This window comes from Manis javanica, chromosome 7 (assembly GCF_040802235.1).
Source record: "Manis javanica isolate MJ-LG chromosome 7, MJ_LKY, whole genome shotgun sequence".
NCBI classification, from domain to species: Eukaryota; Metazoa; Chordata; class Mammalia; order Pholidota; family Manidae; genus Manis; species Manis javanica.
This window is the reverse complement of record NC_133162.1, coordinates 52,692,286-52,720,034: the sequence shown is the minus strand read 5'-3', so window position 1 is coordinate 52,720,034 and position 27,749 is coordinate 52,692,286. Positions and strand designations below refer to the sequence as shown.

Genomic DNA, 27,749 nt, shown 5'->3' with positions numbered 1-27,749 from the left:
TTCCAGGGGCGATTAAACCAGTGCATGGTTTAGCACTGCTCAAATCTGATTTTCAGAAAAAAAATCAGGTGCAAGAATGAGGGTGGGAACGAGAGAGCAAGAGTGTAACAAAGCGAAAGGAATTTGGAAAAAGGCTGGAAGAAAATGGGTAAGGACAATAACAGAACGCTGCCACGTCTTTAAGTTCCAGCAAGGTCGCACCTCCTCTCGCGACGTCAGAGGATTCTTCAAGAAGCTGAAGATACCCTGTCGTGAAAGTAAAGACCAACCTCGACAAAGCGCATGTCAGTCCATGCTGCGCCCTCCCTGAGCTCCACCCACCTCCCGTTCTCGCGCCCACCTTGAACCAGGCGCGTGTGACGCCATGACGCGTACGTGCCAGCGGCGAAGGGGGCGGGCTTGCGGCGTCGGAGAAGGAAGTGGTGTAGTTGCTCCCTCTGCGCCTACTACTGGCCCCTGAGGCGCGAAGAGGGTCCCGTGTCGCCGCTGCAGCGTAGCACTTTCCTCAGACTGTACCCCTCCATGTGCCCCGGCGCCGTTGCTCCCCTTCCTCAGGCCGCCGTTTACCCCGGGGTCTATGGAAGTAATGGAAGGACCCCTCAACCTGGTGAGTGGCCCACAGAGGGGCGCGTCCGCCCTCGGGCTCCTCGGCCCCTCGAGTCCGGTCCCGACCGCGGCGTGCCGCTGACCCTGAGGCGGGTTTGGGCCGGTGGTCCTAATGGCTGGGGGGCGACGCAGGCTGGCGTGGCCCAGCGGCGGCTTCAGACCGGCGGACCCAGGCGCCGATCCCCTCGGGGGTCCGCGGGAAGCCCTCGCGTCCCCTTTCCCGCCGGCTTCGGGCGCTCCTCCCGCAAGGCCCTGGGCTAGGGGCTCCTACCAGCCGGGGCAGCCCTGCTCTCTCTGGGCCCGAGGAAATGCTTCTAAGCGCCACGTAAACACCTCCGTGCAGCGTGGAGAGCCTCTGAAGCCGTCCAGGGCAGAAATATTGTGGAATACTGGTTTTAACTTGTAGCAAAGGGTCTGAAGTCTGAGCCTCCCGACTTGGGAGAGATGTAATACTTCCCTTCCACCCCCCATTTCTCACCTACATTCAGATGCGTAAATTGAGTATCCTTTCTCGATAAGTAGAGACAGCTGAGAAAAAAAAGTCCGTCTTGTTTTTAGCTCAGTTTCATCACTTTAGGCATCATGAAATTATGTAGGTGTTTGCCTTTCTCAGAAAAAGTACTGATAGCCCATTTACTTCTGCTTTTAGACGTTTCAGGTTTTGCCATGAAAACAAGGAGAAACACTAGTTCCTTTCTGACTGATCATTGCATCTTTTGGTTTCCCAGAGAGTATATACTTTGGATACAAAAGTCATGTTACCTAAGGTTTCAGACTGACAGAAGGAACTTTTAAGAGTCACAGGTTTGCAGTTCATTTACGATGGTGAGATTGGAAAAAGAACGAGTGGAGAATTGGTTTTTCAGGTTGGGAACTCTGAACCCTGGTGTTGTGGAAGAGCTCTAAGCTGTACTTAAGCCATTCGATATAGAAGCAGTTGAGCCTGGTATTTTAGGAGTATAGACTGCTTGGATTTGAATTCTGACTTTGTTACTTAATACCTGTGTGACCTTGGGCAAATTAGTTGACATTCTGTTTCTGGTTGTGTGAGGATTGGTGAATAAATAGGTGTAAAGGGCTTTAAAGACTACCTGGTACATAGTTTCATGTAAGAGTTAGCTATTACAACAACCAGATCATAACCTTAATTTAAAAATTTCACTTGTAAAATAAAGGTTAGGACTTGAGCTTGTAAAGCCTAAGATTCTAGCACCAAAAATTGTGGTTCCCATGTGACTGCTGCCAGGGTAGCTCATCTGAAAAGCGCCTCCAGTTTTAAGTCAAACCCTGCCCCCTTTGGTAAGAGTTGTTTACTCTTAAAAAAATAACTGGAATAGATTTGTGAATTTTTAAAAACCAGGAAAACATTTTGCACTTTTCTTGATTTTAAGGTGATTTATAGTTTGTAATGAAATATAATGGGTGGCTCAAAACTGAAATTTCACAGGAATATTATTAGAATAACCAGCAGTTTAGCAAGTGCTTCAAAGTTCAAGTGTCCTTTCAAAACGACCATTGGTTCAGTTCCAGTTAGCTTCACTTTATTTGGCTGCAGCATAACTCCAGCCAACTGCCCCACTAGTGTGTGGTAGTTTATGAGAAGACTGGAACTGGTTACAGTTGTAGATGGAGCAGCAGAGTCAACAGTTTAGGAAAAATTAAATGGTGGCAGCAGTATTATCTTTTTATACAGGAGAATTCTGAATAAAATCTTGTTAAGCAGGCTAGCTTCCGTAATTTAGCCACACAATTTATGTGGCCAAGTATCAGAAACTTGGCATTTTGAATTCTTAAACTACTTGAGATTTGAAAGATCTGGATTCTAGCCTAGCTGTTTATTGGAAGGTAACAATAGAGCTAATATTAACATTTACGTAAATTATCTTAACTGCTGCAAAGTACCAATGACAAGCCTCTGAATTTGTTGTCCATTTTAGAAGACACGTTTGTTTTGAAGACAGTCATGTTCTTGTATGTCTTCAGATGTCCAGTTTAGTATCCAGTTAACTCGACATGAGAATAGTTGTCAATGCTGTGATTTAATGAGTGCCTTTGAAAATCCCTGTAGTATATACAAGCTTTTTCTATTGATACCATATTGTAGTCCAGTTGATTGTATAAGGTCTTAAATACAGTGCCTGGGTTTATAATCATGTGTTCTCAGAGCATCCTTGGATTTCAGTGGAACTGTTTCCCAGATTCGCAAATGAGCCTAGACTGACAGAAATTAAGTAATTACTTAGTTCAGTGACTCAAATTCATTATGCATCACAACTTATTTTGATATCATGACCTCTTTCACATAATGCTTCTATACTAATGTATTTTATATTACTCTTATATTAATGTGCTTCTATATCGAGTACATTAATCCTTTTCATTTCAGTGTGATTCTTATCTATATTGAGCTGCAGATTCTGTGTCAACATTTAATGCTTCTGCTCCAGTATTGATTCTTTTATTTTTGCAGTAGGGGCCTGTAGGTTTATTTCCTCACAGTGAATTTTTAAGGTACAGAGAGACCAGTCTGAAGTAGTCATTTTAATGTGTAGCACAGATACTGTGTTGTAGTTCTTTGGTTTTTGAAGTTGGTCAAAAGGAAAATAAAGTAAATCATTTCCATTGAGGGGACAGAATAGCTAGATTTTTGATGGAATGTTTTGTTTCATCAGTTTTTTTCTTTTGTCAATTTTTAATATGGAAAAATTATAACCTTAGAAATTTACTGAGTGTATATTTAGACATTTCTTTCCATTTATATTGTTTTGGCAGTATGAGTGCTAATAGCAAGTGTCAAAACTTGTGTGAAATAATTTCTAGTTCTTTGTTGCCTGTTTGGAAAATGATGTCATATCTTAATTTATACATGACTGTTGTTCCTGCTTTGTTTACCTTTAAGGACAGGGTCCATGTAACTGTGTGGCCACAGTGTATTTGGTCCTTATAAGGGTACTGAGAATGTTGAGTAACTGAGCTTCCCTCTAGAGTGGTCAGTTCCCCTTCTCTAAGAAAAGGAATCAGATACCATGATCCAAAGAATAATGACCTTCTACATATCTGGAGTCTCTGTAATTATTCCATGTTAATTATATTGGCAGTAAAATCTTTAAGGTTCAGAAAAAGGGCCGTTTGAACCACTTCTTTGTTGCCCTGAAAAATTTTAAGGAAAATTCATCCTGTTGCAGGTGAGGCTGGGCTTAATGGAAGCACTGTAGGGAAAAGTGGTAGAGTACCAAGGCTTATCCAACGATTACTAAGTGCTGGTGTTGGCATCAGGCACTTTACATATATTAACTATTTTGTCTTCTTAGTAACAATATGCGATAGCCCCCCATTTTACTGATGAAGGCATCACATGCAGAGTAAGTGGTGATAATGAGATTTGAAAACAAGACTCCAAATAAATACTGATATCTCTGTTAGATCACTATCTGCCCATTTGTTTTGACTGTGACCCACAATGAGAAATTTTTGCATAATGACCAGTACACATACGTACGCGTATATTACTGTAGAGCTGCTACATTGTAGATTTGCCTCTTGGAACTGAGCAAAATGCAGGGGTGTCCATAAATTCCACCTAAAACAAAATCCTAAAACTAACTTTATATGATGCCATGTATGATGCTATATATGATGCACTCTAATGTTTGCTATTAGATTGTTTAAAATGCTGGTTGTGACCCACTAAATTGATTTCACAACCCACTAGTGGATTGCGTCCTATAATTTGTCTTCACAGCAGATGGTGGCAGTTCTGAAAAAAGGCAAGCTAAACTGGAAACTTGAAGAAGAAAAAAAGATGCAGCAGAGCTGTGTGTGGAAGAAATTGATCCTTAAATTTAAAATCGAAAACTGGACTTGTTATGTTAAGTATAATAGCGCTACATTAGTTAGCTGGTCAATTCTGTACTTACTATTAGGAGCTACTACCCGCCTGTAAGAGATTCATAAAGAATTGATTGGGAAAGAGGAAGTAAACGATGTTTCTCCTTTGTTCTCTGTTTAAGACCCTCCTGCAAGGTTCAGAAGTACAGGAGATTTTCCTTTACTGCATTTTGGATATTGTGTTTGGAGTGGTGTTCCTTTTCTTTTTATCTTTACATAGAGCTTTCCCCAAGGACACAGAATCAATGGAAAGTAATAGAAAGTAATATTCTTCTCCTTTGGGAAAGAGGGTAATATTGAACCTGTATTTTTAAAGCTGCATGTAGAAGTACAAAGTACTTGGTGAGGGCAGTCACTTACTTAATAATCTAGTTGTAATTGTTAGGATTTTTGTTCGTTGTAAGTGATAGAAACTCACTTGAAATTAGTTTAAGCCAAAAGGGATATTTTACTGGAATCAAAAGAAAGGTGCAGGAAAGTCAGGATTAAAATGTAGGTGGGTCTAAGAATATAATGGGACCTAGGGCTCAAAGATGATCAGATTCTTCCTTTTGTCTCTTCAGGCTTGACTGCTTTACTACTTCTCTCTGCAGTGTGTACATTTTTCACCTGGCTAACTCCTGAATGTCACGTTAGGTATAACCACTTAAAACTTTATTGACATACTCTCAGTATCTTAAGTTTGAACATCTGGTGGGACATATTATTTAGGTGTTCAGGGAACAAGGTAATATAAGAATATAGTAACTCCCATGGGACATACCCACTGCCTAGGAAGAAGAGCAGTTGACAGGTAAGGAATGTGCTAGTTAGCTATTTGAGGAGGACATTCAGCAGGGGAGGAGTTTGTTCCTGGCACACAAAGTAATGTATTACTTACTCTGAAGATGTTTTGCCTTTGAATAAAAGTTTTAGAACATTTTGTAGTATTGTGCTTTCATTTTTACTCAAGAGGGAGTGGGAAAATTCTGGTTAAAATGTCCTAGAGATTGGATGGATGAAATAGCGTGAATATGTGCTCCATCTTTTTTATTCATTCATGTATTGGTGGACATTGAGGTTGTTTTAGTATTCTGGCAATTGTAAATAATGCTGTGACAAACATAGGACTGCATGTATCTTTTCAGATTAGTGATTTTGTTTTCTTTGGCTAAATTCCCAAAAAGTAAAAATAACCATATGCTGGGTCATATGTTATTTCTGTTTTTTAAGTTTTTGAGAAATCTCCATACTGCTTTCTATAGTGGCTACACCAGTCTGCAATCCCACCAGCAGAGAAGGAGGGTTCCTTTTTCTCCACATCCTTACCAATACTTGTTATTTCTTATCTTTTGGATAGTAGCCATTCTGACTGGTGTGAGGTGATAATCTCATTGTGGTTTTGATTTGCATTTCCCTGATGATTAGCCATGTGAAACATATTTTCATGTATCTGTTGGCCTTCTATGTCTTCTTTGGAAAATGTCTATTCAGGTCCTCTGCCTATTTTTATCACATTGTTTTTTGGTGTTGAGTTGATGAGTTCTTTATGTGTTTTGGATATTAGCCCCTTATTGGATTTATCATTTGCAAGTATCTTCTTTCTTTCAGTAGGTTGTCTTTCCATTTGTTGGTGATTTCCTGTGCTGTGCAGAAGCTTTTTAGTTTGATGCAGCCACTTGTTTATTTTTGCTTTTGTTTCCCTTACTTGAGGAGACATATCCGGAAAAATTAATAGCAGGCATACTTTGTTTTATTGTTCTTTGCTTTATTGTATTTCACAGATAACTGCATTTTTTACAAATTGAAGGTTTGAGGCAACCCTGCCCTGAATGTCTGTTGACACTATGTTTTCAACAGTATTTACTCTCTTTGTGTCTCTGTCATAATTTAGTAATTCTTACACTATTTCAACTTCTTCATTGTAATTATATTTTATGGCGATCTTTGATCAGTGATCCTTGATGTTACTGTTGTAATTGTTTTGGAGCACCACAAACTGTGCCCATATAAGATGGCAAACTTAGTAGGTAAACGTGTGTATTCTAACTGCTTTCACTGATCAGCCATTCCCCATCACTCTCCCCCTTCCTGAGCCTCCCTATTCCCTGAGATACAGCAATAATGAAGGTAGGCCAGTCAGTGCTATGATGGCGTCTAAGTGTTTAGATTGTAGGAAGAATCACACGTCTCTCACTTTAAATCAAAAGCTAGAAGTAATTCAGCTTAATGAGGAAGGCATGACAAAAGATGAGATAGGCCAAAGGCTAGGCTTCTTGTGCCAAATAGCCAAGCCTTGAATGCAAAGGAATTCTAAGTTCTTCTCCAGTGAATGCACGAATAATAAGAAAGTGAAACAAGCTTTATTGGTGTGATATGGAGAGAGTTTTGGTGATCTGGATAGAAGATCAAAACAGTCACAACATCCTAATCCAGAGCAAGACCTTACTCTTCATTGAAGGCTGAGAAAGGTGAGGAAGCTGCAGAAGAAAAGTTTGAAGCTAACAGAGGTTGGTTCATGAGGTTTAAGGAAAAAAGCCATCTCCATAACATGAAAGTACAAGGTGAAACAGCAGGTGCTGATGTAGAAGCTTCAGGGAGTTATCCATGAGATCTAGCTATAGTAGTAAATGAATGTGGTTACACTAAGGAACATATTTTCAGTGTAGATGAAACAGCTTTCTATTAGAAGATGATGCCATCTAGGACTTCAATAGCTAGAGAGAAGTCAGCAGTTGGCTTCAAAGCTTCCAGGGGCAGGCTAACTCTCTTGTATGGGCCTAATGCAGCTGGTAACTAAATTGAAGGCAGTGCTCCTTGACGTTCTCAAAATACTAGAGCCCTATTTAATAATTATGCTACAACTATCCTGCCTGTGGTCTATTAATGGAACAAGAAAGCCTGGGTGATAGCACATCTATTTACAACATGGTTTACTGCATATTTTATTCCTATGTTGAGATTTACTGCTCAGAAAAAAGGATCACTTTCAAAAGGTTACTGCTCTTTGACAGTGCACCTGGTCACCAAACAACTCTGATGGAGGTGTAAACAAGGTGAATGTTGCTTTCATGCCAGCTAACGCAGCATAATATATCCCATGGATCAAGGAGTCATGTTGATTTTAGAGTCTTACTGAAGAAATACATCTTGTAAGACTAAAACTGCTCTAATAGTGTTTTCTCTTATGGATCTGGGCAGTCAATTGAAAACCTTCTGAAAAGGATTCACCATTGCTAGATGCCATTCAGAACATTTGTGATTCATGGAAGAGGTCCAAATACCAACATTTACAGGAGTGTGGAAGAGGTTGATTCCAACCCTCATGGATGACTTTGAGGGGTTCAGGACTTCATTGGAGGAAGTAACTGGATGTGAAATACCAAGAGAACTAGAATTAGAAGTGAAGTCTGAAAATGTGACTGAATTGCTGCAATGTCATGGTCAAAATAGAATGGCTGAAAAGTTGCTTCTTATGGATGAATAAACAAAGTTGTTTCTTGAGATAGAATCTACTCCTGGTGAAGATACAATGAAGATTGTTGAAATGACAACAAAGGATTTAGAATATTATATAAACTTACTGGCAGAATTTGAGACGATTGATCCCGATTTTGAAAGTTTTATTGTGTTAAAATGCTGTCAAACAGCATCGCATGCTACAGAGGAATCATTTGTTTGTGAAAGGAAGAGTCAGTTGATGGGACAAACTTCATTTTTGTCCTATTTTAAGAAATTGCCCCAGCTACCCCAGCCACCCCAGCTTTCATCAACTACCACGTTGATCAGTCAGCAGCCCAGCCATCAACATTGAGATGAGATCTTCCACCAACAAAAATACAACTCACTGCAAGTTCAGATGATGGTTAGTATTTTTTAGGATAAAGTTTTTTTGTGTGTGTGATATCATTAATGTACAATTACTGGAGCGACCTTATGGTTACTAGACTCCCCCTATTATCAAGTCCCCCTCAGATACCCCATTACAGTCACTGTCCATCAGCATAGTTAGATGCTATAGAGTCATTACCTGTCTTCTCTGTATATACTACCTAGGATAAAGTATTTTAAAATTAACTTGCGTACATTGATTTTTTAGACATAATGCTACTGTACCCTGTGATAGACTATAGTATAGCATAAACATAAATATACTAGGAAGCCAAAAAATTCATTTGACTAACTTCATTTCAATATTTGCTTTATTACGGTAGTCTGGAAACAAACCTGTATTATCTCCAAGGAATGATTTTTTCCAAATTTTAGCAGCTTAATATAACACATACTCGTTTTCTGAGTTTCTGTGAGGCAGGAAAAAGGGCATGGCTTAGCTGTGTCTTTTGCTTCAGGGTCTGTCTCAAGGCTGCAATTAAGGTGTCAGCTGGAGCTATGGTCCCATTTGAAGGCTCCACTGGACTAGGAGCTGCTTCCAAGCTCACTTGCATGTTTGATGACAAGATTCAGTTCCTGAGGGCTTTTGTATTGAAGACTTCAGTTCCATGCTGGCTGTTGGCAGGCCACCCTCAGTCCTTTACATGTGAGCCTTCCTAGTGCAGCTTACAACCTGACTGTTGGCTTTGTTAAACTGAGCAAAAAGAGAGAGTCTTGTAACCTGATGGAGGTTGTAGTCTTGTACAAGACTGGAGGTGACAGTCTTGTAACCTGATTATGGTAGTAACATCCTATCACCTTTGCTCTGTTCTGTTTCCTGGATGTAAGTCACTAGGCCCAGCCCACATTTGAAGAAGAAAGATTACATAAGAGTGTAGATACCAGGAGGTGTCATTAGAAGCCACAGCGTAAGCTGCTTAACACAATTGTTAGAGAAGCAGAGAAAATAAGAATTGAATCAACAAAGAAGGCAAAATGCTGTGTGTGGAACTACATCAAACTAACAAGCTTCTGCACAGCAAAGGAAATCAACAAAATGAAAAGACAACCTTTTGAATTGGAAAATATTTGCAAACTATATATCTGATAAAGGATTAATATCCAAAATATACGGGGAACTCATCCAACTCAGTAAACAAAATGCCAAGCCAATAAAAAAATGGGCAAAGGACTTGAATAGACCATTTCCAATGAAGACATTCAGATGGCCAACAGTCATATGAAAGGGTGCTCAACATCACTAACCCATCAAGAAAATGCAAATCAAAATCACAATGATATGTCACCTCACCCCTGGTAGAATTGTTATTATCAAAAAGACAAGAAATAACAAGTGTTGGTGAGGATGTGGAGGAAAAGGAATCCCTGTGCAGAGTAAAGGGTGGGAATGTAGATCAGTGCAGCCATTAGAAAACAGTATGGAGTTTCTTCAAAAAATTAAAAATAGAAATAACATATCATCCAGCAAGTTCACTTTTGTGTATTGTCCAACAAAAATGGAAAAGCTAACTTGAAAAGATATATAAACTCCCATGCTCATTGCAGCATTGTTTATAATAGCCAAGATACAGAAACAGCCTGAGTGTCCACTGATGGATGAATGGATACAGAGGATATAGTATTTATATGCAATGGAATATTATTTGGCCATAAAAAAAGAATGAAATCTTGCCATTTGCAAGAACATAGTTGAATCTTGAGGACATTATGCTAATTGAATAAGTCAGAGAAAGATAAACACCATATAATCTCAGAGAACAGATTAGTGGTTGCCAGAGGCAGTAGGTGGGGGATGGGGAAAATGGAAGAGGTGCAGAAGGTATACAAACTTCCAGTTATAAGTAAATCTTGGGGATGTAAAGGACAGGGTGATGACTATAGTTAGTAATACTATATTGCAAGTTTGAAAGTTGTTAAGATTGTAGATCTTAAATGTTCTCCTGAGATGAAATAAAATTTTGTTGTAACTGTATGGTGTCAAATGTTAACAAGATTTACTGTGATTATTTTGCAATATGTACACATACCAAGTGTTGTATATATGAAACTAATATAATGTTATATGTCAATTATATCAATTAAAAAAACTAATCCTAAAGGAGGCAACTACTAAAGATAAGTAAATTGTGACATAATGGGAAAAATATTTAAGATGGAAAAGAAAATACTGATTTTTATGAATCAGATTTATGTAACTTTATAAGAAATCCAGAAGGTTAAAACAGATAAAATTAAGCTTATTTTCATATATCAACCAGGGAGATGGGCTAATGAAATTCTTAAAGAGTGTTATATTACCTTTTCTGTCTTAGCATTATCCTCATATATCTTGACACTTTATTTAAGAAGAAAGTAAATAGAATTCCAGCCCAATTAGTTTAATACCCAAACTAGATTCATTCTTGGCTTAAAATATTATTTGAATTGTTAGTGAAATCACTCAAACAATAGAGTGTGCTTTATCTTTTCTGAATGAATAAGAAATATTGAGATAAAGGCTTTTCCATAAAAAGTGCTTCTTGAAATACTTCCAGCAGAGAAACATGTTATCAGAACTAGCTAAAATGGCTTTTAGAACCTCTAACAAACCTTTGCATTTCAATTGCTTCTTGTTTCTGTTTTATTTTCAATTACCAAAGAAACATTTATGGACTTATTACTTTAATGACTGTGATTCTACCAAGAACAATATTTAAAGAGAGGTCAATTTTAATATTAAGTAGATCTTTAAAGAATGTATTAAAAGTAAGAATTACTACACCAAATTAAATTTTCTACAATATCTTCAGTTTTAAAAAATGCAATTTAGTCCAGTCCACCAAGCTACATTGTAAACCTTTTGATGACAGTCACCTCCAATGTGTTTATTTTCTTTTAACTAGTTTAATTTTCACAACTTTCTCATTTAGACTTGAGAAAACTTAGGCCGAAAGTTAGGAGACAAATACGTGTGTCTAATAAGTGTTCAAGTTGAGATTTGAACCTATACAGTCAAGCTCTCTCTAGAACTTGTACTTGCTGGGTGACTAAGAAGAACTTGGTAGGAACTGCATTTTTTTAATAGGAAATTTGATAGCTGTGGTGTCAACCTACAGTACATATATTTGTTTTTAAATGAGATGAAACTCTTTAAATGGCAGAATGATCAGAAATTGGACTTAGATTGGTTTTGAGAGTCAGGAGACCTCTAAGGTCTTGTTCTCACAGTTAGAGAACTTTCTGTTTGTTTTCTTTGGTGTTTAAGAAACATTTTGTGTTGTTATGGAGCTTGACATAAAATTAGGAAGTTTAAAATACAAAGTAGAAAGTGATGAATGCCGTTAGAGACAAAGATGATAGAGACACAACATTAGAGTGAGGTAGCCTCAGGTAGCATTTCATCCTTTCTTCTCAAAGTGTCCAAGAGCCAGCAGCTTTGGCAGCACCTGGGTAGAATCTTGCACCTTACTCCATAACCCTTAGATCAGAATCTTAATTTTAACTAGATCTTCAGGTGATTTGTTCCATTAAAACTTGAGAAGCACGGATTTGATCTGATAACAATCTTACAGGTGAGAAAAGAGGCCCTAAATGATGAAATAACTTGACTGATTTAGTGGGAGAGCTAGGACTTGAGCCCAGAGTCTTGGGTTCTTGGTAGGGCTGGATCTGTGCTTTGCCATCCATAGTTAGGAGATATTACAGAATTTCAGAGATTTGTTTTCTTATGTAGGGCTTTTTTCAAAGCTCAGAAAGGTAGTCACCTACAGTCACCTTTTATTCTTCCCTGCCCCAACCTTGTTAATGAGTGCCGCCTGCTTTAACTATACTGTAAGAACATGTTCACTAGAGATACTGTGTTGATCATTGTAGGGAAAATGAAAGTTCCTATGGCCAAGACCCTCACCCATCCCTAAACTACTTGATGATGTAATTGGCCTACTGCATGGGCTAATGCTTTCACACCCATTAGCAGTGAGCATTATAGTCAGTGTTACTATATCAAGATCTCCACCCATTGCTCTCCCTGGAAGGCAGAGACAGACAGATTGCAAATGTCCCAGAGGCAGATGTGATTCCAGCGCTGGACCTGCCACCATGAGAAAAGCTTGGTATAAACCTTTTTTACGCCTAACGTTCCATGTTCCATTGTTGTTATTCGGTCTCACCGAATCCAGAGTTAACTTGCCTGTGGGCAGTCCCCATGAGGCAAGACAATCATAACTTAGCTTTCTTTATCATATATAGTCTCTATCATATACATTCTCTTCCCAAAAGATCTGTATCATTCTGGGTACTATGAAATCTGTGTTCAGAACATATTTTTTGCCCAGTCCAAGGCTCCATGGCTAGAATTAATTTAATCCCTGAGTCATTTCTTGTTACCCATTATTTTTATGAGTAAAATGATACTTAAGAGAAAAAGTTTGTTTAGTTACTATTTGAAGAATAAAAAGCCTCTGAAACAGTTGAAAGGGATGATCTTTTAAGAGTGTTGCTTCTTCCTTACAAAAATAGAACTGGGAAATATATAAATAGCAGGCATTGCTGCAGTGCTGTTTTCTGCTTTTTTTTTCACCTTTTTTACACTGAACATGATTTGCAAACATGCCCAGAATATTTCTAACCTCAGTTGCAGAAGTGATTCTCTGAAGTATATGAGGCATTAGTGTCACATTTTTTGAAAATTATTTGAGGTAAATCACTTTACATCTGACAACAGATTTGCTTTTCGTTTTTTAATGGTATCCTCGATACCATTTTTAAGCATGCAGTTCAGTATTGTTAAGTATGTTTACATTGTTGTGCAACAGATCTCCAGGACTTTTTCATTTGCAAAACTGAAACTCTACATCCACTAAACCCCAGCTCCTCCTCTCAACCACTACCTACTTTGTGTTTCTGTGAGTTTGACTACTTTCGATACTTCATATTATTGGGATCATATGGTGTTTGTCTTTTTGTAAGTGGTTATTTCATTCGTAGTTTAATGTTCTCAAGAGTTCATCCATGTTGTAGCATGTATCAGGATCTCTTTCCGTTTTAAGGCTGAATAATACTGTTGAAGGTTTATACCACGTTGTGTTCATCCACTCATGTATTGTTGGACATTTGGATTGCTTCCATATTTTGACTGTTGTGAATAATGCTGCTCTGGACATGGGTATACAGTGCTTTTTGCTTTTCTTTACAGAACCTTTGCTAAATCATCTCTTGAGTTTGTTAAAACATTACACTAGTTAGAAGACTGTATATAGCTGTTCATTTGTATCCTCATCTGGTAACTCGATAATCTTATATAGGATATGTGACCCCTGTGAGTCTGTTGGACTCTTTTCTACTCTTATGTAAAAGTAGGAAATACATTCATAAAGTTGTAATCCTTGAAGTGTAATACAAATCTAAGGAGGCCAGTGACTATTTATTTAATCCGTTTACCTTGAGGGGCACATAGGTCATTTGCTTTCAGAACTTAGGAATTTATCTGTTGTTTTGATGAGTTGTACCTGAAAAAATCTCTACCATAGTATTAAATATTGGCATCATAAATTGCTCAGCCATACCATGTACACATTTTTTATCTTAAAGACATAAATAGCAAACTTTAATATTGAAAGGGAAGAAAAAGTTGATACAAGAGAAGTTTGAATTTTTCTATGTGATAAGTAATTTCTTGGTTGTTGTTTCTAAACTACTATTAGTGAAAGTTTCTACACAATAACTTTTGTTTTGAAAGGAGCATGTTAGAAATCAAGAAAATACACATTTTGAGTAACAGTATATGATTGTAACTCTTGGTTAATCTCTGAAGAATGGAAGACCATGGGTCACTGAAGGATTTATGTGCCTGGTGTTAACCGTGATTCTTTATTAGTAGAGTTGAGAGAAGTGTAATCCTTTCAGATGCTATAGTTGAAGGAGCTATCCATTAGGTTGCCCTAGTTACAGATAACAGTTGTGATAGTTTGATGTATGGCAACAAATACCAATGTTTATTTTCTTAAAAGCTTTTTTTTATGTCTGTCTTTTTTTATGATTCAGAGGTACTTATGAATGTTTGTCTTTTAGGCTCATCAACAGAGCAGACGAGCAGATCGTTTATTAGCTGCAGGGAAATACGAAGAGGCTATTTCTTGTCACAAAAAGGCTTCAGGTAAGTATTCTTTTAAAGAAATACTGAGTCTAAAACTGGAGGACAATTTATCTTCTCCGGTATCTCTCAAACACTTCAGTAGAAGGGAAATCACACCAGTAATTATAAATGTTGTGTGGTTGCCCTGTATATACAAGGTGGATACTACTGACCCACCAGAATGTACACGTGGATTGTTTCTCACGTGTGTGTTGGATTTCCCAGCTCCTCCTGACCCAGTCTACTTTCTAACCTATGGAGACTGCATATGCCATATTGGTAAATGATTGCTGGATACAGCTCTCTGAGTCTGAAGATACATAAAGACAGAAGTGATTGAGAGAAGTCCGTCACTTCACCTAATTAGAGAAAAGGAATCTGGATTCCAGATAGTTAGCCATTTTGGGTTCTGAAAATAATAACTAATGATTCCAACCAATTAATTTTCCTTGCATTTCTGTTTTGTAAGATGCTGATAATATAAGACTTACCAAAACTCTTTCCTATGTATGGTCTTTCTTTAGCTTCCCTTCTGACTATTGCAACTATACATTTCTTGCCTATTGCACTATGCTGATGATAGCTTACTTAGAGGTATGAAATTTAGAATTGGTGGCTTCTTATCTAACACCTCATTTTATCCCAGTCAGCCAACACAACCTACTGTATGTTGAATTCAGAAATAGATTTTTGGGGTCTGTTTTGTTCAGGCTGCTGTCTGTTGACTGTGTAACAAACTTTAAAAGCTTTGGGGAGGGGGTGTTTTACTCAGGCTGCATAGGTGTAGCCACCTTTCTTAGACCAAGCCCTGCAGTCTTTCTGCAAGAGGAAGGTACCTTCCTTTCCCTCCAGGCCAATATGACTGTCAACTGAAATCAACATGACTACTATGTAATTTAAAAAAGATAAAAATTTATTCATAGTGTTACTGAGTAAGGACCGTGACCTGAGAGCAGCCCTTGAGTGTGCTCTGTTAAACTGTACTAAAGCCTATTCGTCTGGAGACATCTTAAACACCTTTTCTGTAGCAGGAGATGTGTGCATGAAAAGTTATGTTTATCAATACATCAAGCAGTGTGGCATGGATACATCTAGTGAGTGTCCTAAAGGATCATGCTATACACATTGCGATGCTCTGTGGGAGGTCAGGGTGAGGGTCTCATTAGGTGGATGACTTCATCTCCCTTTGTGGATGGAGAGGTCATGTGTGACATTACCTTACCGATGCTAACCAGAAAATTCCTGACAATTGCATGTCTGGGATAAGTTGAAGGTAGTTAGTTTAGGTGTTAAGCCCTAGTGTGGTGAGTTAGCCCAGCAGTAACAGCATGTTGGGTCTGTGTTCTTCTCTCTAGTATGATGATCAAAGCCATGTTCTTTCCTGGCAGTCTGCCCCTCCAGGACTGCCTTACTGCTGAAATACAGACTACACAGCAGACACTGCTTTGGATAAGTCCTCTTACATCAGTGATTTTTGCCTACAACAGTAATTTTCATAGAAAATTTCAAGTCTTATTTTTAAAGAATTGGATTAGATGTGTACCCCTTCAACTGTAGGGCTGAGCATGTAGTGTGTACTCCATAAATCTTTGTGGATTTTTATGGTGAGTTTTTTGGGAGCTTTACACAGCATTAAACTTGGCAGCTGGTGCTCTTTAAATCTTCCTTAAACAATATTTTGTTATGAATTAAGTTTAATTTGTAGTACTATAAAGAAAAGACAATGTACTTTACTCATTAACAAAACAATGTTGTGGGTTAATGCCACAGTAAAATGATGCCTTTCCTTTAGTAGCCCACAGTGGTTATGGTTATACATATATAATGTATGTTAAAATGGAGTGACCAGCATATGTTGTGCATTGATCAGTAGGACATTCTGAATATATAAAAGGGAAAAGGTTTCTTTTCATTGCTGATCTATATCCCTGTGTTTATTTGAAGACTTAAAAGTTATGTTGGATTTTAAATGCCTCTCCCTACTTTTCTCTATATCTAAATTCTGTGACATTCTTAGGAGTAGAAAAGATAAAGGCAGGCTGTTGGATCCCATTAGCTTTAATTGTGGAGATAGAATTTAAGTGTGATTAGGTAATCCCACTGAGCAGATCTGTGGTTTAGACTGTTAAAAATAGCCTTCGTTGTGTTTTAGAGTGGAGTTGTGAATGTAATGCTAATTTGAAAATTAATGTGGTTATAACAAGTTCAGTATTTTCCAGATGGACTTAAATCTAGGGCTTATAGCAGAAGTGTTTTGAGGGTATGGATGTGGATATATTCTGAGAGGAAGGAACTTAGTATTTGGATTTCATTTAGAAGTATGACAGGAAAAGATCATTATCTGAGAAAGACTGATAGGAAGGAAAGCCTGAACAGAGAGAACTTCAAGGTCAAAAGCAGGGGCCTCTGTGTCCAACTGTCAGTGATCAGAGGAGATTCTGAGACTAAAAATTTACCCCAAGATTACATAGCTAAGGACTCATAGCCTTTGTACTTTATAGTGTTCTGATAATGGTTTTGTTGTAAATGTGTTGAAATAAAACAGGCTACTTGATTTGTCTTTCCTCTTGAGGACAGGTAGGATTACTCCTGAGATGGTAGTGGCTGAATTAGATGAAATTCAGCATATGAGCATTCATTTGCCAGATAAACTGAGATACCAAATCTGGAAGAAAAAAATCTCTTTACATCTGGCAGGAGGTAGGGAGGAGGAGTTCATGTTTTACTATCCTATATTGAAAAATAGAAAGTTTAAGAAGCCATAAACTCCCAAGGATTCAGCATGACATGGTTGGAAAAATCTGTGACTTTAGACCCTTGAATAGCAGCTGTAACTGCATTGTTGTAATTCTTGCCAGTCCAATGAGTTTGGTTTCCTAAGTGGTTTCATTTTTTTCTTAAACAGTGCAAAAGTAGCAAAAGCTTAAATGGGAAGTTGGTAATAGCCCTAAATAATGCTTAGAATTCAAAATGAACATTTCAGAAGATGAACAGACCTCAGAGTGCATAGTGTTTATATGTGGTTGAAAACACATCTTGACCTGGACCTTCCCTGAGACTAACATGAAGGTGATTCAGAGCCAGTCTTTGTCCCTGAAACCAGTGTTTTACTGCATGTGTGCATGTAGGCTGTATACTTCATACTTTGGTACCAGTTTAACAAATTCACAATAGAGTAGTAATAAATGTTATTTTAAGAATAGATTCTTCAGATTTTCTTAGTTCCTTTTGCCCATCATTTACTTAATTCCTACTTTGACTAGCTTTGCATCATAGTTGAAGGAGACAGTTTAACCAGAATTGTTAGATTTTTCTGTGGTAAGTATTCCCTTCCTAAATTTTTGTACTGATGGCATTTATTCCTGTTATGCCTTTGGAGTAAATCCATGAGCAGGTAGTCAGATTAAGCATTGTTTTTCTTTTAACATAACTTTTTATTTTTTAAGGCCCAGATTTTAAATTGAAATGTGGGAAATACTTTAAATGACAGCATGACTCTTGTCGAATTCTTTGTGGTTTGGAAACTTGGTGTTCTTGGGTATCCTCTTCTGTCATGTTACAGTTTCAGAGTTATATAAAGGGAGATATTGCAATTGGTTTAACCATAGTTTAACCATAGTGTTTTTAAGAAAGTGGATTTAAAGCCAACTGTGGTTTGGACTGGGAGACAAATACATATGACATAATAGGGATGTCTAGAGAAATTCATCCACACTGTCAGAGCAGTAATAGAATGTCTCAGCAGACTTAAACATGAACAAAAGGAGAAGAAATAATCTATTTGCAGCTAAACAGATTGAGAATAAGAATAAAAGACAAAAGGTTGAGGAAAAAAGATTATGGCTAGAACAAAGGCTATATAATCAAGTTGTGTTTTCTATTGGGAAGGGAGCCTCTAGTTAATCTATCTTAAAGAGTCTATTAAAGACAACATTCTAAGTCATCAACTCAGAAAACCATTAAAATATTTGGATTAAGACTAGGTAGAAAGCAGTGCCTTGTAATATCTGCAAAAAGGCCAAAAGGAACTTAATATAGGAATGAGAGATACTAAAAGTTTATGGTAAACAAGAGAAAAAAAATGGAGATTGTGTATAATCTATTATTATAGTACTGTTATTTATACCCCATCTTGTTTCAGACAGAATATAAAAGGATTTATAGAGGAATACAACAAAATATTTAAAAAAGTACATGAGGAATCCATAGAAAGATAAAAGTGGGGAAGGACTGGAAGTATTATAGTTCACAAAATTCACTATGAGTTTTTGTGTAGTTGATAGAGGGAGAGCTTGGTGCCCTAGGCTTTCTAGCAGTCAGTTCAAACTGGAAAATTAGAGATTTTTATACTATTTAAATTCAAACAAATTAAGTCACCCAGGAACTGATCCGAAGATCAGACAGAAATTATGAGTTATTGACCATTTATGGCCTTTATAAATGACATTATACTGTCCTCAACAACTTGTTTACTATAAATATGTCAAGTTCTTAGGGCTTTTAAATTACCTAATTTATAGTAAGATGATGGCATATAGCTTAGGAACAATTCAAGAAAAATAGTTCTGTAGGAGGCCAAAATGATATAGTCCAGGTATTCATGTGGGTAAAAAATAATTGATAATCAGTCTCTTGATCTTTTGTGATTATAATGAATAATGGGGTTTGAAACGTTCAGCCTTTATTTCTGATTAGGTCATCATCTTAATTGTGAAATCTACAGGGATTTTAAGGAACAAACCCCTTCAAGATGCAGTAAGCAATATCTATCTTTGATTACCACTGACATCTTTTTTTGGAGAAGTTAAGAATCCCATCCTTTTTAAAAAATCTCTTTTGCGTTTCTTTTTTAGGGACTGGGTAACTATGTAGTAGAATTGGTTCTAAGACTTCTTCTCTTTGTAGTATGAGGAATATTAAAATTCTTCCGTTGATCTGTTAATTCCAAAATGGTGACACTCGTGTTGATGTGCCTTCTTCTTTTTTTAACCAGCATATCTTTCTGAAGCCATGAAGCTGACAAAATCTGAGCAGGTGAGACAATTTCATAATATTTGCAACAAGGGTTAGAAGGATTTTCCCTTGGAGATTTGAGTTGTGTATAAAGCATTGGGCCCCTCTTAAAACTCTACAGTCAAAAATTTTGGAAAGAAAATTGAAACTAAATGATGCTGTTTAACAACAGACATGGCATATAGAAACTTCTGTCTTTTTTCTAGTGGTTATTTGATTCTCACACATTTCAGGTCTGTCAGTATGTGACCCATCTTAGGGCTTTACTTGTAGCTCATTTGACCATTAGCTCACAAAAAGTAAGCAGGCCTGGCCAAGGGAAAACCAGTTGGCCTTCCCTTTGCTTGTCAAACAAAATCTAAATCTGAATTTATGTTTTCCTGAACTCCTAAGCAATTGTGGTACTTGAAACTTTGTTTCACCAATGTCTTTAAATTGTCTTTTGTGTTTGGGAGAAGACCTGTTTAGGTTTTAAAAGTGCCTTTATTCAAAGATAAATTTTTATCCAAAGATGATTTCCTGATTATAAAAGTGATGGGTACATAGAAGGTACTTAGTAAATGTTTGTTGAATGAATTAAGACTCTTTTTGCAAGGGGTATCAGTGACAGAGGGGGAAAAACACCAGTTCCTCAAAGTGAACCAAGAGAACCTGAAAGCTGGGTTCTCTTTTTTGTATAGATGTACTTTTTTGTATAGAATTGTTCATGCTGCCCGAGTATTACAGACATGCATTAAGTTCTCTGAACAGCCTGCTGATTGAGACTTTTCAGCTAGTTGTAGAATTAATGTCTGAAGAGGAAAGTTAACTAATTTTAAGCTGAGTACAAATGGCATGGCAGAGGGGTAAGGCATGTTCAAAAAAGGTTTGATTCATTGTGTTGATTTGGAATAGGACTTCTGACTTCCTGAATGAGTAGTGTTCTGTTTATGAATGAAAATGTTGGCTTACCTAGAAAGAATTACTATATTTTTTAACCATACCAGGTTGAATAGAATTCTAATTTAAATCACATTGTAATTTTTTGGACTTCAGTGTTTTTCTCATTTACAATGTCTTTTAAAATACAGTGTGGTTGACATAATGCCAGACAGTATTTTAAAGAAAATATTAAGGTTTTTTTTTCACATAAACTACAAAAAGTATTATTACTTTTACGAGTGGAAAATTGTTAACATAAAGTTTCTGTGAACACTCACTGACAAAAAAAACTTAAATATTCACCATAGAAAATATACATAATACATAAATGTGTTAAAAAAAAAAGGTAAGAGTGACAGTTCCACCACCTGAAGATAACACATCAATATTTTTTCTTCTAATTCTTGTCATTTGTGTGTATATATACATAACTGAGATAATATGCAACATAGTCTTAAATCATGCTTTATTATCTAATGGTCATTTTTATTTAATAATATTATTCATAAACATAACTTCTGTTTTTTTAAATTGAAGTATAGTTGATATACAATCTTAAATTGGTTTCAAGTATGCAACACAGTGGTTCAACAGTTACCTATATTGTTAAATCCTCACCCCCATTAGTACATTCACTGTCTGGTAGCATAGGAAGATGTTACAGAATCATTGGATACATTCTTTATGCTATACTATCATCCTTGAGATCAGCTTAAATTATGATTGAGAATTTTGTAACTATCCCCCTCTGTCTCCCCACCCACTTACCCACCTCAGCCCCTCCCCCTTGATAACCACCAGTCACTTCTCAGTGTCTGAATTTACTGCTCTTTTGTACATTGTATTTTCTTTGTTTTTCTATTTCACAGATAAGTGAAATCATATGGTATTTGTCTTTGTCTGCCTGACTTAGTCACTTAGCATAATACCCTCTAGGACTGTCCATGTTGTCACAAATGGCAGGATTTAGTTTTCTTATGGCTGAATAATATTCCTTAGTGTACCACATCATCTTTATCCATTCATCTATTGATGGGCACTAAGGTTGCTTCCATAAGCTGGCTATTATACATAATACAGCAGTAAACATAGGGGTGTATGTATCTTTTTGAATCAGGGATTTTGTTTTCTTAAGGTAAATTCCAAAAGTGGAATTACTGAATCTTATGGCATTTCTGTTTTTAGTTTATGAGGAACCTTCATACTGCTTTCCACAGTGGCTGCACCAATTTACATTTCCACCAGCAGTGTAGGAGGGTTCCCTTGCAAGCACTTGTTATTCCTTTTTTGGATGGTGGCCATTCTAACTGGTGTGAGGTGATATCACACTGATTTGGATACCTTTTATCTCTTTGCTGTGTCTGATTGACTCCAGTACTATGTTGAATGAAGTGAGAGTGGACATCCTGTCTTCTGGTTTTGTTATTAGACCTATGCGGTCCTCCTAGAATAAGTTGGGAAGTATTCCCTCTTCTACTTTTTGGAATATTTAAGGGTGGGTATTAACTCCTATTAAACATTTGGTAAAATTCAACTCTGAAGCCATCTTGTTCTTGACTTTTGTTTTTTGGGATTTTTTTTGCTTACCAGTTCAGATTTGTTACTGGTAGTTGGTCTGTTCAGATTTTGTTTCTTCCTGGGTCTTGGGAGGTTGTACTTTTCTAGGAATTTGTCCATTTGTTTTAGGTTGTCCAAATTATTAGCATATGATTTTTCATAGAATTCTCTAATGATTTGTATATTTCTGTGGTATCCATTGTGACTATTCCTTTTTCATTTCTGATTTTGTTTATTTGTGTATTCTCTTTTTTTCTTGAAAAGTCTGGTTGGGGTTTATCTATTTTGTTTATCTTCTCAAAGAGCCAGCTCTTGGTTTTGATTTTTTTTTTTATGTTTTATTCTTCTCTATTTCTGCCTGATCTTTATTATGTCACTCCTACTACTAACTTTGGGTTTCATTTGCTCTTCATTTTCTAGTTCTTTAATTGTGAGTTTAGACTGTTTATTTGGGACTGTTCCTGTTCCTTGAGGTAGGCTGGTATTGCTGTGTACTTCCCTCTTAGAACCACTTTTGCCAATGTCCCACAAATTTTAGATTGGTTTATTTTTGTTTTCATTTGTCTCCAGGTATTGCTAGATTGTTTTGATTTGTTCATTGACCTGTTGATAATTTAGAAGTGTGTAGTTTAGCCTTTATGTGTTTGTGGGCTTTTTGGTTTCTTGTGTAATTTATTTCTAGTTTTATACCATTATGGCCTGAGAAGTTGCTTGATACAATTTCAGTCTTTTTGAATTTATTGAGGCTGTCATCTGTTCTGGAGAATGTTCCATGTACACTTGAGAAGAAATATGTATACCTGCTGCTTTTGAATGCAGTGTTCTGTAGCTATCTGATCAAAGTCCATTTGATCTAATGTGGTGTTCAGTGCCTCTGTTTCCTTATTTATTTTTGTTAGTTTGCTCTATTGATGTAAGTGGTCTGTTTAAGTCCCCTAATATGTATGAGTTTCAGTCTATTTCCCCCCTGTAGTTCTGTTAGTATTTGTTTTACATATAGGTGCTTATGTTTTGTGTGCACAGATGTTTATAATGGTTATAACCCCTTGTTGGACTGGTCCCTTTTTCATTATGTAATGTCCTTCTTTGTCTTTTGTTACATTACTTGTTTTGCAGTTCATTTTGTCTGATACAAGTACTGAAACCCCTGTTTTTTCTCCATATTATTTGCATGGATAATCTTTTTCCATCATTCACTTTCAGTCTGTGTATGTCTTTAGGTCTTTACTGAGTCTCTTGTAGGCAGCATATAGATGAGCATACAGATTCTCCAGGTTAGGGAACTCTTCAGTTGTTTTTCTTGTAAGTTTTATGCCATTTTTCTCGCTTCCTTGTTTGATCTCTGACATTGTGAATTTTAGTACACTTGATGTTGTCTTATGGGTTCCTTAAACTATATTCACTTAATACATTTTTTTTTCTTTCTGCTGTTCAGTTTTGATGATTTCTGCTCTCCTTTCTTCCAGTTGCATACTTGTTGTTCTCTATCATCTTACCTGATCTTTATTCTCTCTAGAGTATTTTTCATTTCTCTAACTGTTTAGCTCTGATTGGTACTTACTTATATTTTCAATCTGCTGAAGTTCTGTTTTCATCTGTTCTTCTCCTGAGTTCAATAAGTACCTTTATAACCATTAATTTGAATTCTTCATTGTGTAATTGCTTCTCTTTTCCCATTGATTCTTTTTTTGAGGATTTGTCTTATTCTTCCATTTAGAATATATTTCTTTGTCTCCTCATCTTGCCTTTCTGTGTTGTTTCTCTGTATTAGGTAGTTCAGCTGCATCTCCTAGTCTTGAAGGAGTGGCCTTATGTAGATGTCGTATGGGGCCCAGAAGCACAGTCCCACCACACCACCTGAGCCAGGTGCTCCAGGGGTATCCCCTGTGTGAGCTCCATGTGCCATCCTGTTGTGGTGGGGCTACAATTGCTATGGACATGATTGTGGGCATGGCTGGACCACTGGCCTGGCTGATACCTAATACAATTTTTGAAAAAATTTTAATGTTCTATTGCATTGTGAATATAGATTATAAATTTTAAGTTTTATTGGATTATTCAGAAAGGAAGAATTTGAAATAGTATTTTTTAGACATTACTAAGGAGACTTAAAATATTCAATTGTACCTTTTGTTCCATATACTAGGCTCATTTATCACTGGAACTGCAAAGGGATAGTCACATGAAACAGCTCCTCCTCATCCAAGAGAGATGGAAGAGGGCAAAGCGGGAGGAAAGATTGAAAGCCCAGCAGAGCACAGACAAGGATGTGGCTGCCCATCTTCAGGCATCTCACAAACCCTCTGCTGAAGATGCAGAGGGCCAGAGTCCCCTTCTCTCTCAGACATACAGCCCTTCCCCAGAGAAACACCTGCCTGAAATTAAGGGCGTCTTTGACAGAGATCCAGACACACTACTATTTTTACTTCAGCAGAGGAGTGAGCCAATAGAGCCATTCATTGGAAGCAAAGCCCCAAAAGATGATAAAACAATTATAGAGGAGCAGGCAACCAAAATTGCAGATTTGAAGAGGCATGTGGAATTCCTTGTGGCTGAGAATGAAAAATTAAGGAAAGAAAATAAACAACTAAGGGCTGAAAAGGCCAGACTTCTAAAAGGCCCAATAGAAAAGGAGCTGGATGTAGATGCTGATTTTGTAGAAAAGTCGGAGTTATGGAGCTTGCCACCACATTCAGAAAGTGATGCAGCCTCTTCAACCTGGCAGAAGTTTGCAGCAAGTACTGGGAAAGCCAAGGATATTCCAATCCCCAATCTTCCGCCCTTGGATTTTCCATCTCCAGAACTTCCCCTTATGGAGCTTTCTGAGGATATTCTTAAAGGACTTATGAATAATTGAATTGGAAGGCCATTGAAGAGGAAACAATACAATAATATGGTTAATCCAGCAAAAAAAAAAAGGGCAACCATGTGCAAAGATAGTCCCGGAGATGCTCCATCATTTGGCATGTACTGCAGGGGGAAGAGGAGGCACGCCAGAACTTGGGAAACACTCACTGTGAAATATGTCACATATCTGATTTTTTGACTTGAGCTAATGATTCCACACTTGGCAGACACTGAACTTCCGGAGGTTCACTTTCTCCTGATACAAACCAAATGACTACCTGGAATGATTTTTCAAGAAAGAATTGTTTTTCTTATCTTCAGGGTTAAAATGTATAAAAGTATGTTATGTGTAATTAATCTATAATGCCATAAATGATAATGCAAAACCTAAATAATATGGTGGCCCGATGGGCTGCCTTGTATTTGAAACATGCTTTCTATCATGCATTTTGTTAAGCACATTTCATCTGTGTGATGAGGTGTGTAAGACACACCTTTCTAGATGAAGCTCTGTGTGCTACACTTTGCACTACTCATGACATGACAATAACCTCAAGACTATCAGGAGAAATATTTAAATTTCCATTTTATGAAGAAAGGAACCAAATTATTAGTTATGCTTTTTAAAAAGATTACCAGTTTACATAATTAATCAGGGTGCATTTTAAGTTCTAACTCTTTTTGTTTATTGTATAATGCATCATTTGAAAATACCAAGGAAGTAGCCTTTTATTTTTAATGATGCATGAGTGGAAGTACTTGTTAGCTGGCAGTATTTGATTGTAAGAAATCAATAAAGTAATTGTGTTTTATACCTTTGTTGAATGTGGTTGGTAGTTATAAAGCAAATTTTCTATGGCTTCTATGTTGTAAATTTTGAACAATAATTTTGAGGAGATTCTGTCAAATGATTACTTTGCTATGTTAAAGATTTTCTTTAGTGTTTTGTAGTCAGTTTTCCCTACTAGAGTGAAAAAACAAGGAAGTTCCTAAAACAAGGAGGTTTAAATGTGTTCCTAACCTTTTTCTTGCTCTACACACATGGCAAATACTCAGGCTGGATTCCACTGTCCCTGGCGCACCTGCTCCCCAGTCAGAGCTTAGTGCTTGCAAAGTACCACACAGGCATTCTCTCTGCAGAGTCCAGTAATGTGCCGGGAGCTGGAAGAAGAGGACAAGGATATAAGTGGAACATCTGGGTACAAGCCACTGGGTGTGTTTAAAGCATATACTTAGTTTATTGTGTGGAGTTACGGGAGTGACAGTCAGATGAAGAGTGCATGCCTCTCCTGAGGGAATCGGACTGCTGTGTTGAAAGAGTAGTATTGGGCTCATACGTCTAGCGATGACTAGGAGAAGTAGGATGAGATAAAGGGACCATGCAGACGTCACATTTTTTTACCTGTCTCATCTTGCTGAGATGAAACCAGAATAAACCAGCTTCTTAAAATACCTTAAAGAGTTCTATTCTCTGTCAAAATCTGTCAATTTGTCCATCTGAGTGTTGTAGTATCCCTGACTCTGAAAATATTTTGTTTGCCTAACCTTTCATATAAAACGTCAGATTTAAAAGCTTGTGCCAAAAATAAACCATTAGCCTAGTCATTTCTTTTTAAGAATGAGCTTTATGTTTTGACATGAACACCCTGTATCACCCTCCTTTTCTACCACTGCCTTCTCCCCTCCTTCCCTGTCTTACCTTCCCATTACTTTTAGCAATTTGACATTTATTTTACAGGACTAGTGCTTTGCATTTCTGTAACAAATGCATGTTAAGTGGAATAATTTAACTTTTCTATTGTCCTTGAAGCTGTTAACACTATTTAGTGTTCTAGTTTATTAATCTGGTCTTTTAAGTTTTGTGTTTGAATTTATTAATGGAATGTATGTGCGTTTTGATGAAGATGACACGGTAACTACAACAAAACACTTGTTTTATTTGTTGTTAGGACTGAGTGTCTGGGCACATGGCCCATCTCCTAGCTGGGGTTTTAGGTTTTCTGGTGTCTTTGCTGTCTAGCTTAAGGCACTGAAAGGGGTCTGAGGATAGCTTGCTTCCATTAAATACCAATGCCTTATGCTTGTATGGGAAGCTAGCAGGCTCCTGCCCTTCCTTACTCAGTGGTGGCCTCTTGCTATTGAGCCCAAATAACTAGCTGAACATTAAGAAGCCCAGAAATTCTAGCCCTCCCTGAGTTCTTATTTTCAGCTTCTTACAGAATGACAAATATTTCTGAAAGTAAGTACTATGTAGTAACAGTCTAGGTATAGTGTCATGGTAACCATGGTAATTGATACTTCCTGGAGAGCATTGCTTAAAAGGGAATAGGAAGAAGGTATTCTCAACATAGTTTCTTCAAAATAATTCTCTATCCAGTGTTTCATCAAGGTTGTTGAAGTAATAAATATTTTGTCTCTAGGTAAATCAGTTCAAAATGTTGAATATATATTATCTTTCTTCTTTTAACACCTCTAGGTACTTTTTTGTCTTAAAAATGTTTTGGATGTCAAAATTTTTAGGACCTTTAAGACCTATTACTTTATAAAGAAACAAATTGAAGCCCCAAAGATTATGATTTATGTGAAGTTTTAAACCAGATTGGGAGCAGAGCTAAGAGTAAAGAGGTATGAGCAGTAGTCCTGTGCTGTCTTTAACAAGGGGATTGGGGGGAAAACTGTGTTGCCTAATTTTCCTACTTTGGCCATGGGACATGGTCATTCAGATTTCTCTTCAGTTATACATTATACCATTGCACCTTAGCTACTCTGCTTCCCAAAGAGAAGTTTGAGACCACCTGGGGAAAGTTGTATTTGTCCTTATGCTCCATTGTAAATATAAAATAGCCATTTTCTGTGGTATACATTTTTAATTTCTGGGAACTGTGATTAAAGTTTTAAAAGGTGAAGATGAATAAAAGTGTGAGGCAGTCTGTCA

At 37.2% G+C, this 27,749-nt stretch overlaps 1 protein-coding gene across 2 annotated transcripts; it reads left to right on the top strand.

Moving 5' to 3' along the window:
* The first annotated feature begins 372 nt into the window (after window positions 1–372).
* On the top strand, window positions 373–27,749 carry NRBF2 (nuclear receptor binding factor 2). 2 transcript variants are annotated; one of them, XM_017672785.3, is made up of 3 exons: window positions 373–607; window positions 19,470–19,510; window positions 24,114–27,749. In XM_017672785.3, the coding sequence occupies exons 1-3, from the start codon at window positions 523–525 to the stop codon at window positions 24,822–24,824; spliced, it is 837 nt and encodes a 278-aa protein (XP_017528274.1). In that variant the 5' UTR covers window positions 373–522; the 3' UTR covers window positions 24,825–27,749. The 2 variants fall into 2 exon arrangements, with proteins under 2 accessions (XP_017528274.1, XP_036858897.2); XM_037003002.2 differs by lacking the exon at window positions 373–607 and adding an exon at window positions 14,413–14,497.